General features: G+C 45.2%; 1 protein-coding gene across 2 annotated transcripts; it reads left to right on the top strand.

Annotated features, from left to right (window-relative positions):
* Window positions 1–583: 583 nt before the first annotated feature.
* On the top strand, window positions 584–10,573 carry bcl6b (BCL6B transcription repressor). Of its 2 annotated transcripts, none has more exons than XM_067261913.1 (11): window positions 584–622; window positions 5,544–5,615; window positions 5,779–5,999; window positions 6,537–6,794; window positions 7,171–7,341; window positions 7,518–7,716; window positions 7,857–8,113; window positions 8,264–8,463; window positions 8,612–8,742; window positions 8,900–9,037; window positions 9,178–10,573. In XM_067261913.1, the coding sequence occupies exons 3-11, from the start codon at window positions 5,779–5,781 to the stop codon at window positions 9,316–9,318; spliced, it is 1,716 nt and encodes a 571-aa protein (XP_067118014.1). In that variant the 5' UTR covers window positions 584–622; window positions 5,544–5,615; the 3' UTR covers window positions 9,319–10,573. The 2 variants fall into 2 exon arrangements, with proteins under 2 accessions (XP_067118014.1, XP_067118013.1); XM_067261912.1 differs by lacking the exon at window positions 584–622 and adding an exon at window positions 4,543–4,948.
* Window positions 10,574–11,568: the final 995 nt, after the last annotated feature.

Raw genomic sequence — 11,568 nt, 5'->3', positions numbered from 1 at the left:
ACTAAGAAAGTCCCTTTCTTCATGAACTACCAGCATCAAATGAAACGATAATGATGTGTCAACAATAAATAAACATTGTTTTAACACATTAGAGCACTAAAACGTATTTAAGATAATAAAAATAATTCAATTTTATTTTTATTATTATTATTTTAAGGGTGCTGAGATGAAATTTAGGTGTGTTTGATCACTCCTAAAAAGAGTCTAAAATCGCCACTGATCTAGTGAGCTTTTTTCCAGTTTAGGCCTACTTATAATATAATCTAATATTATCTACTATTAAAATTCAGAATATTAGATGAGATCTCACACCACCATTAATAAAAGCTCTAAAGTGCCAGAAATCCACTTTCAATAGGCTACTGTACAAGGGAGGTCAGAGTGATGTTTCTTGTTTTTTTGTTTGAAACGAAAATAATTTCCCAATTGCTTTTGCTACACAATCTACCACTAGAAATGTGTCTGGATGAGAAATGCCATCCAGATAGATCCTGGGTTCGTTCTTAGAAGACAACAAGGAAGCTATAACTGACTTCAGCCTAGTGGCAGATACTTCACTGCCAGTGCCACCGCCGAACGCTTCTGGTCAACTGTTCAAGTTAACACAGACAGCAGCCTAAAGGTTTGTTACATTGTGGGTGGGTGTACAAATTTGAATGTGTAGAATTAGCGTAGAATTAAATTAAACTTGTAAAATGCAAGGAAACGGGGAAATGTATATACTTTGTTACCAACTGATAGTTTTTATACATTTGTTCATAGGAGTTTTAGTAGGATGAAAGGACACATGCATACAAATGTCAATCCAGTTTGTTTGATTGACAGGTCTAAATTAGAAAATTAAGGCATTGTATAAACAATAATCTCTGACATGGTTTTAAACTTGATCTACATTTTCAGGGAGAGTTATACATGTCACACTTGAGTGAATCTACTTCTCTGCAGTGTATTTTCTTGCACATGGCTCTTTGTCACTGTCAGTGAGATATTAACATCTGCTGCCAGAATGAAACAGGACTCTGACCCAAGTTCTCTCTACACCCACCATGACTTTTTTTATAGCTACAGATGATTTAGCAACACCTCTTACCCCGATTACCTCATACATGGGTAGCCTACTTTAAAGTAAGGGATCTCTGAATACCAAAATCAACTTGGAACCATTAACATGTCCTGTTAACCCTCCATGTTCTTTGCAAGCCTTCGTGTTACTTTCGAGAGCTTTCAACTGTTAGCTACCAATCATTTGCTGCACCCTGTCTTCAGTCGTTAGCATGTAATATTGAAAACATGAGCTTTCTGAGGGTTTGGTAGGAGTAAAACCCCAATTCAACTGAACAGTTAACTCTTGATCAACCTAACCTACTGATTGGAATTGATTATGTTAGTGCAAGCCTAGACCTGAATTTGCTTCTGCAGAGAAGGGCTTCAGGAGAAACCTGCCTCAATCCGGCTAAATTTATGTTGTGTATGTTTTTCTTACTGAGACGCTGCTCTCTGACTAGGGGTCAGTTTCCCCTCCTTGCACTTAATTTTATACCCAACACCCTCCAGACACTCACGCACACGCACACACGCACACAGTTTTTGCTTTGCCCCGCCTATAAGCCTGCCAGAGGCCCTGCATATTTCCCCAGACACTTCTTCAAAGGAAGCTCTTTTTGACTATTTTGCTTTATTGTTTTTCATTGTCCCCCCCCCCTTTCCCTCAGACTAATTCCTGCACCCCAGCCACCTCCCAAAGAGGACAAACAGGAGGCCCTTCCACTCCCCTCCCTCCCTTACTCCTTTCCTCCCTCCCTTGCTCCCTCCCTCCTCATCCTCCTTTACTTCCATCCTCCCCCGGATAGCCCTCACAGTTTGCCCTTATATGTCCAGATCTCACTGCTCCGCAAGCACAGGAAGATACAGTTACTGTGAATCTGTGTTATTGTTGCAGGGAGCTGCTGTCAACACGGTTGCCCCAGCCATTGAATTGAATAACAAAGCATAGAATTAGCGCTCGTCTTTTAAAGGTAAACGATCAAATAAATCTGTTCAAGCAACCAACAAACAGGAAATGGAAAAACCTGAATATTACATTTACATTAAGCAGACGCTCTTATCCAGAGCGACTTACAGTAAGTACAGGGACATTCCCCCGAGGCAAGTAGGGTGAAGTGCCTTGCCCAAGGACACAACGTCAGTTGGCATGACCGGGAATCGAACTAGCAACCTTCGGATTACTAGCCCGATTCCCTCACCGCTCAGCCACCTGACTCCCCGGAATATCATGCCAAAGCAGGAATAAACAATACAATGTAAAAAAGTAGGATTATAACAATCAGGTGATTGTCATAACGGCTCTTATGTGTATATGATTCATAGTATTAAGCTAAGGATTAAGAATGACAGTACTTCATGTTATATCGATCCCTTTTTTTTTACAATTGATTGAATGACTGACCTTTTCCCTTTACAATACATCCACCATGCCACATTGACAGAGTGTTTCATATTTATAGTACAGTGTGCATATTTACTTTATATACAATATATGTACATGTACAGTACATGACCCAGAACCACAGAACTCTGTACCTTAACGTCGTATCCGTTGACCACTAATACCAATGTCATGGCTGCAGACATTGACAGATAGGGCAACACAGGGGAAGTTACTATTAGCCTGGTTCAGCCTTGCCAAAGGGGCAGACTGAATGGCTTCCGTCCATTGGCAAACCTGTTTAGTAATGTTCTCACTTTTCCTCCACCTCCCCCCTCATCCGTTCCTCTCACAATGCCTGGAAGTCGCCTAGACTCACACCTCCCTCAATGTTTTCTTAAATGTTGTTTTTCCTCTTTTTTTATTTTTTTGGGGGTGTTTTATTCACAATTGATCCGGTGTGCATCCAAACAAATAAAAACACACGTACACACGCACGCAGTCAATACCCAATAAACACTATGCTTCCTTCTCACATTTGTGATAAGGTTTTAAGCCATAAAAGCCATCTGGGACGATATTTTTCATCTAGTTTGCATGCATAGATGTATATGACTGCCCCCTATTTAAGTCATTTAGTTATTTTTTCAAATGTTTTCCCTTTTAATATCACGTATAATATTCTACGTGATTCACTTAACCTCAATGAAGGACGGAATAACAAGTTTCTCCATGAAATCATCTCTAGTATCCACCAATGTTGTATTCCGTTGTCCCTCAGTAGTTGTATTTATACAGGGATGTGAGTCAGTTTTTTCCAAGATTGGGGTGAGCCCTTCCTCCTTCAGTCACAGTTCATAAAGGCATGATCTTAAGAAGTTCCATCGGGTCTTCCCTCTGTGCAACCGCAGCTGTTTCTTCTGACACCTCTTATCTCACTCAGCCTCGACCGGTGACCTGTAGCCTCCTTCAAGGTCTTCTACACCCCTATTCAGTCTTTAATCTGAAGGAAATACAGTTCATGGTGCACTTAAGCAGTCTGGTAATAGGCGTTGTGTATGTGTGTCTATCTTGCATGTCTCTTTGTGAACCAAGTGTGTACAGTAGATGAGGTAACTTTCCGCTTGTTTTTTAGTTATTGACAACCTTTGACCCCTTGTCCAGCCCTCCTACCCCCTGTCTCCTGCCTTGCTTATTATTGACGGATGTCCTGCGCGGGTGTTTTCATCTCTGTCTCAGGCCACTTTGCAGGATACATTCAGTGTGTGTGTGTGTGTGAAAGAGGGAGAGGGAGAGGGAGAGAGAGAGAGAGAGAGAGAGAGAGAGAGAGAGAGAGAGAGAGAGAGAAAGAGAGAAAGAGAGAGAGAGAGAGAGAGAGAGAAAGAGAGAAAGAGAGAGAATGTGTGTTTATGCATGTGTGTTCCTCAGTTCCTGCACATCTGTCTACCACATTTCTTTCAGGCTACAGGACGATAGAGGGTGGAGGGGGTTGTTTCTTCCATCTCCACACACACACACACACCCACACACGTCCACAGACACACACTGGCTTCCTTCCTTCATGTCTCCACAACATGTTAGAACCCCCCACCCACACCCTTTTGGCAGTAGGCCAGAACGTTCCGGAAGAACCTATGGAGCATCTCATAATTCCATATTTACTTGGATCTGTCACTAGTGCTGCTCACAGAACATTCAAAATTCGGACTCTGTACCAATCTCATTGATTAACAAGGCTACAGGCTATGCGTTCTAGCTTTATTGACAGATTTGGCATGAGTGGTGGAATTGAGGATTGGGCTTGAGTGTACACCTGCTCCCTCACTAACCCTCAGGCAGGATGAGTGGAGGAATTGATGACAGAAAACCTAAAGGGGAATTATATGAGATGGACATCAAGGACAATAAGACCTCAAGGCAGTTTGGCATGTGGCTGTTCAGTTCAGGGCACTGTTTGTTAGTACAACATGGAGGGTATTCTTCTGGCTTCCTTTCAGATGGTTTCCTCTGTCCTGGGGATGGGGTGAAGGGCAGGAAGGCGTTGATGGTGAAAGGTCGGCATCAGGCAGGTTTACTCCTGGATAGCTCTGCACGTACCTTTCTGATCCCATAGGGTTTCAACAAAGTGTGTTTTCTCAACATGACACCAAAAACACACACTCCACTTTCCTGCTAGTACTTGCTAAGGGGCAATGGGGTTACAAAAACTAATAGCCCACTAAAAATACTTGTGGGGCCGGGACTTTGGTTCTGGCTCCGAGATCCTTTCCTTTCCTGCAGAGCTTCCAGGGTAAGCGTGGGCCGTTGAGGAAAGAGGAAATGAGCGCCCCTGGTTTTATGGGGCTTCCTGTGCAACCTTATAAAGAGTCCCCTCCCTTTGGCAACCCTTGACAGAGTGGCTCAGACCCATCGGCCAGTAGGTTAGCCTTGCTCAGAAGAGGTTCATTGTGCAGACAGCGATTGCTGAGCTGAGGGTTGTAAGGTCAGCGCCGTGCGTGAAGGTTCTCGTCCCTGCTGGTCGGGGTGAGTGAAATAAAAAAAACTGATGCATGTATCTGGGAGTCAGGTGGCTGAGCGGTGAGGGAGTCGGGCTAGTAATCCGAAGGTTGCCAGTTCGATTCCCCGTCATGCCACCTGACGTTGTGTCCTTGGGCAAGGCACTTCACCCTACTTGCCTCGGGGGAATGTCCCTGTACTTACTGTAAGTCGCTCTGGATAAGAGCGTCTGCTAAATGACTAAATGTAAATGTAATGTAAATCTAGTTTAAATTCATGTTATTTCCTGGTTTGATGATAACCTGCTTGGATCTAGTTCCTTTCCTTCAGACACATGGATGTTTTTTGCAGTCGTGCTTTTTCTCAAACTGAGGGTAGAACAGAGAACATTTTAAGAATGTGACCCTGGGGCTAAAACAAGATCTTTTCTGCAATTTCACAGATCTAGAAAATGAACATGTCAAATCGTAATCAGTGATGTTGAAATCTGACATTTCAACATGTTCGCTGACTGTCTCAATTATTTGCAATATTATTTAACTGCACCATTACAATGGTATGCATACTATGTTAAAATTGGTGTTATATTTGGACAGTGATGGACTATTGTGCTGTGTTGCAGGTACGAGCAGGGAGCTGGTCTCACCTAACAGATGCCCAAGAGACTTTACTCCATACAGTCTTTGGCAACAAGGTACAGTGTGGCCTGCATTTCTTTCATTCAGTATAATTTATTGTATTTTACCTTGTCCTAGCTGTCCTGTAGTATAGTGTTTACAATTGTGATATGTTGATGTCATAAACAGTTTTGAATTATACCCCAAATTCAGATATATCTTATTTTCTTAAAAAAACAGATGAGCAAGATGCAGGTGGTGGAAGGATACAGGGTCAGCGGCAGGCGTGAGGTGGTGGCCGAGACAGCGGCGGAGGGATACGTGAAGGAGTTCACGCGGCACTCCAGTGATGTGCTGCTGAACTTAAATGAGCTCAGGCACCGGAACATTCTGACGGACGCCACCCTCTTGGTTGGCACCACCCATTTGCGGGCACACTGTGCAGTTCTCATCGCCTGCAGGTTGGCATAGACAAAAATCAGGGCCTTGGACATTCCCTCAACTCTCTAAATCCACACCTCTTTCTCTTCAGCTTTAACAGTTTACATATGTTTTTCATGTCATTGCTTTCTTCTTTGCACACTTACTCATTGTCTTCCATCTTATCCCTACTTTTCAGCTTTCACTCTCTTTATCTGCCTGCCCTCTTCACGTTCTATTTCCCTTCTTTTCCTGCCCTTTCCTGTTCTCTTTCCTGTTTTGCACACAGGACACTCACTCCGTCCTTCCCGTGAGGGTCTTGTATTGCTTGTATTGCTTGTCTTCCTCCAAATGTTCCCTTCATCACCCCTTTAAGTGACACTATCTATCTATTTGTTTGTCTGTCTATCTGTATATCTGTTCATCTATCTATCTATATCTATCTGACTATCTGTTTATTTGTCTGTCTGTCTGTCTATCTATATCTATCTGACTATCTGTTTATTTGTCTGTCTGTGTAATCTGTCTGTCTAATCTGTCTGTCTGTCTGTCTGTCTCACTCTCACTCTCTTCCTCAGTGGGTTCTTCTACTCCCTCTACTCACGGCGCGTGTCTGCCCCTGGGTGGGACGGCCACGCGCCCAGAGGATGCGATCCAGCCATGACCCTGTCTCTCCCTGACTCCCTGGAGCCCACCTGCGTGTCTCTCCTCCTGGACTTCATGTACACCTCCCGCCTGCCGCTCACCCGGCCCACTGTCCCCGGCGTGCTCGCCGTCGCCACTTACCTGCAGATGGACCACGTGGCGGACGCCTGCAGGGCCTTCATGCTGGACAGGTGATCCCGAGGGAGTGTGAGGAGGGAGGGGATGCTGACAGTCACAGGAATATTGTGTTTCAAGCAAATGTATTTGTCTGACAGCTAGACATACTCTCTTGGCTGTGTAATTGTGTGCCTTAAGCACTGGCATTGAAGTCTCTTTAAATCTTTGACTTGACAGCTGCTCTTTTTAATGAATAGGAAGCTTTCTTAAACAATTCCTTCCTCTTGGGGAATCCTCAGGTCACACTCAACCTTTATGAGTTGCAAACCAAAACTTTGATTCAATTTGGTAGTGTTTGCTCCACTATCTTATAACAAAGTGACACACCCCACCTGTGTGAAGTTTTGGATTGTGCAGTCTAGGTGTGTCTAACTTGTGTGTGTTCTGCAGCGAGAGTATGTGTGCGACGCCTCCCCGGTCGGAGCTGGACTCCAGGGTGTCTCCAGCCTGCGTCACCCCTCAGGGAGGAACCCTGGCCATGCCCCGGGTTAACGGGAGAGTACCCCGGCCCCAGCTGTTGGCTGAGGCCGAGAGCCGTGTGCATCCTGCTGACTTGGCCAGGTGAGAATGTGTGTGTTTGTTTATGTCCCAATTAAGTAGAAGTGTAGAAGAGGGGGGGGGGGGGGGGGAATCTCCACACACATCTGCCCATCTGCCAGGGAGAGTGTTTGTGTGTTTCTGTCCTTTGTCAGCAGATGAGTTAGATCACTACAGGAGTTCCTTTCTTTCTTCTACAGGATCCCAGGAGACAGCCTGGCCTCCATGAAGCCAGGGACTTTCCTGATCTGCCAGTCCAGGTCACAGGAGCTGAAACTGGAGCCTGAGTCACCCCGTCTGGGGTCCCCCACCCCCTCCCCTGACAGCCCCTCCCGCTCCAGCTGCCAGCCCAACTCTCCTGCTGAGTCAAACACCTGCAACCTGTCCAACCACATACTGGTATGTCTCTCATTAAACAATACCAACAATGAGATTTGTTTAGTCAGGCATCAAACCGACTACAAACTGGTTTATGGATGAACATGTCAGCCATATTTTTGTTTTGCATATTATATTGTGGGTTTTTTTCTCCTACACAGAGCGAGACCAAGCCCACCCCAGACCCGAAAGCCTGCAACTGGAAGACCAAGCCCACTTCAGACCCGAAAGCCTGCAACTGGAAGAAGTACAAGTACATTGTCCTCAACCCTCTTTGTGCCGTAACCACGGTAAAGGAGGAGGGGCCAGAGGAGGGGCAACAGCAGGCTGTCCACACTCCGACTTCCGATAGGATGGACGTGGTGCAAAAACCACCTGGGGAGGCGTGGCCTGGGGACGAGCTCAGCCTACAAGACAGGTAGACAGAACCAAATAGAACCAATGAAAAATGCATGCAACGCCAGCTTAACCTTAAGAAGTTCAGTAGACGGTACTTTCAGAACCGCTGTTGATTTTTGCCGTCTGATATCACCATGGTTACTGGAAGTAAAACAATGTTTTCTCTCAGGCAGGGGCGGGCCTCCTGTTGTGATGTCGCTGGCCGAGTTCTTCCCCCGGTGCCCATCCACCTTGTCCCATTGGAGCACAGACCCACACCCAAGGAGCCACCAGCTGCCCGTCGCTGTCAACACCCAATCAAGTGCGAGAGCTACTGTTTGCCTCTGTGTTACTCTGGCAACGTGGGCGGGACCAAGCCGGTCTGCACAGGTACAAGCGTTGCCAAGTTTTCAAGTAAAGATTGATGCCGTAATGACATTCCAAGGGGAGTGTCAGTTATCATAATCATAATTAAAAAGTTATTTTGGACGTTTGATTGAAACATGTACACTCACTCCTCTCACTGGCTCTTCTCCAGGTGATAAACCATATCGCTGCGACGTATGTGGCGCCCAGTTTAACCGCCCAGCCAACCTGAAGACTCACTCTCGGATCCACTCTGGAGAGAAGCCGTACCGCTGCGACACGTGCGGGGCACGATTCGTTCAGGTGAGTACGTGTGTGTGTGTGTGTGGTTTCAGTACGAACCGCTTAGGGGAAGTCCAAAAATGAATAGCGACATACTTTCGATGAAACGTGACATGCTCATCAAGACAGATTGCTAAATGTAGTTGATGGAAGTTCATTTGTGTGTGTGTCCTGTCAGGTTGCCCACCTACGAGCCCACGTTCTGATCCACACGGGGGAGAAGCCGTACCCCTGCCACACATGTGGAACTCGCTTCCGTCACCTGCAGACCCTGAAGAGTCACCTCCGTATCCACACAGGAGAGAAACCTTACACTGTGAGTCCAGACACACACACACACGTCATAGACACACACACACACACACGTCATAGACACAAACACACACACACACACGTCATAGACACACACACACACATACGCCAAGAGCTGAAGTTGTCCATCTCCCCCTCTAACAGTGTGAGAAATGTGACCTTCACTTCCGCCACAAGAGCCAGCTCCGCCTACACCTAAGACAGAAGCATGGCGCTGTCACTAACACCAAGATCCGCTACAAGGTCCTGGCCGACCCCTACCAGCCAATCCCACAAGCCTGTTAAAGACGGATCTTTAACTACTGGAGCATTTTGGATTTGGATCCCAACAAAGCATTTTGCAATCCCGCCACCGCACTCATTTCCAGGGCTGTCCAATATGGAGCGCAAAGCAGCAGGGCATTTGACGGAACATGCATGACCGTTTTGAGGGGTTTAAAGTAGCACGTGTTCTATGTCTGCTGTTCTATGCTTGTTGTATTTGCCTTGTGTCCTGTGCCTGTACTGAACAGCCAGGGTTTGAGTTACGAGACACCTGTCCGTGTTACTGGCCGTCTGCCAGAAGAACATTAGATAGTCGTTTCATCCATGAATGAGAAGCTATTTGTCATTTTCAATGTTGGAACATGTGGGAGGAATCCCCCCCCCCTCCCCCCCCCCCCACATGATCCTGTTGAAACGAACCGCGGAAGAAACATGATGTTCCCATAAAGTCAGATTAAGATATACATTCCTAGCGTTACAGTTGGCTCTTGTGGGGCCTGCAGGGCAGTTTGCAGCCATATGTGTCGAAGTGGGATTTATATTGGTCCAGCTTTTCACTGGGGTCTGGATGGTGATTCAACAGTTGTTTTGAAATGTTGAGAAGATTGTTGAGGGGGAAGTGCGGAAAGTACAAGTAGGAAGTAGGAGAAGTAGAAAAGAAGAGGATAAAGGGAATGGGAGGAAGAGAGTGTTAGGGCAATGGGATGTTTAAGAGAAGGATCAAGTATGTCTCAAGGAGGGAGATATTTCAACTGAAGGTTTTGGTGCCTATGTTTTTCTTTTTTTATATTAGCCTCCAACATAGAATGAATTGGCTCACTCAATATTACAATCGGGTTAAATTAAATTGTCCCACTTATATTTAGCAAGTACATAGACACCATTAAATGGCCTTTTAGTTTGACTGTTAGTTTTATTTTAATAAAATACGTGGCCTGGTGCCTGCATGCTGTATAAAAAGCATCCTTTGACAAATATGTCATATGGAGCAGATTGTTTTTTCAAATTGATTATATTTAAGTGCAAGAATACTTTTTATGTCGACATGGGTGCTTTATAATAATGTATTTCACGGTCCAAGCAGGCAAAGGACTTGAATTCTCTTGTATATTAGGGATTGTTTCGATTTTAGAGTTGAAAACTAGCAACTGTATAAAATTGTGAGAAATAATACTGATAGTGAAATTGTTATTGTGTTCTTTTGCTGGACAAAGACAGGAGGTGTTTTATACAAATTAAATTAAACCAATTACCCATCAACATCAGATGTGTCGTGTTGAAGCAACAATTCTCTGCTGTGGACTTTTCTTTGGCCTGAAAGTGAGCGGGTTGTGAAAGTACTGCATGGAATGTCATATGGATGTGACTAGTTAACATTCTTCTCTGTAAATGATAAACAACGTCCACTGACCGATGACATTCAGTGTTGGTGCACGAGGTCGCTCATCTATCATTTTCTTACCTGACGCATGGCTAAATCTAAAATCACCCCCATTATTTCGTTTCAACTTCCAAGCAACGCTCTCTCACCGCACCTAACCATCCCGCTCTCCTTCCCTCCCTAGACTTCCTTCCGGCAGCTAACCCTTCAGACTTCCATGACTCATGTCTTGTGCAGCGGGGGCCAGAGCTCCTTGACTGGGTCCGCCTTTGGATGCCGGTGAGGGTAGGAACAATGGTACAGCCTGGCACCTGTTTCCGGTAGGGCTCTGATGTGAAGCGCGCTCATTGCTTTACACCCAAGGAGGTTGTAATATAGACTCACAGTAACATGTGTGTCAGCAAGCCGCTTCCTGTATTGAAGAGGACAAAGAGGATGAGGAGGAGGAGAGGGGGCACCAGCCCTGCTGAACTCTCTCACCCTCTGTCATCCCCTGCTTCCTTGGTTATGATGACTTGGTAGGGAGAAAAACATAGTGAGGGGAACAAGCACCAGGGAAATTATGTTGTGTGGGGACTTTCCAATCCACACACACACACACACACACACATTTACACATAGACATTAATAATGGAAAAAATACCCACAACACTTTTGTACACACCCATACAACTTGTATTATGCTCTGTAGCATAATAACCCTGCATAGTATCTGTATCCTGGAATATCAGGACATCCATAAAACTGCTTAACAATAACCATACCTGTTTGAACACAAGTGTAAGCTATTGATTTAACGTTCCTAATCAAATATTTAAATCAACATATTAAGAACTTTGTGGAGGCTTGGTTTCCACCTTGAGCGCATGTTCGGTGTTGTTATGCTGTAG

The sequence above is a fragment of the Osmerus mordax genome, chromosome 23 (genome assembly GCF_038355195.1).
Source record: "Osmerus mordax isolate fOsmMor3 chromosome 23, fOsmMor3.pri, whole genome shotgun sequence".
Lineage (NCBI taxonomy): Eukaryota > Metazoa > Chordata > Actinopteri > Osmeriformes > Osmeridae > Osmerus > Osmerus mordax.
Note: the sequence above shows the minus strand (reverse complement) of the source record. Positions and strands in the feature narration are given on the sequence as shown.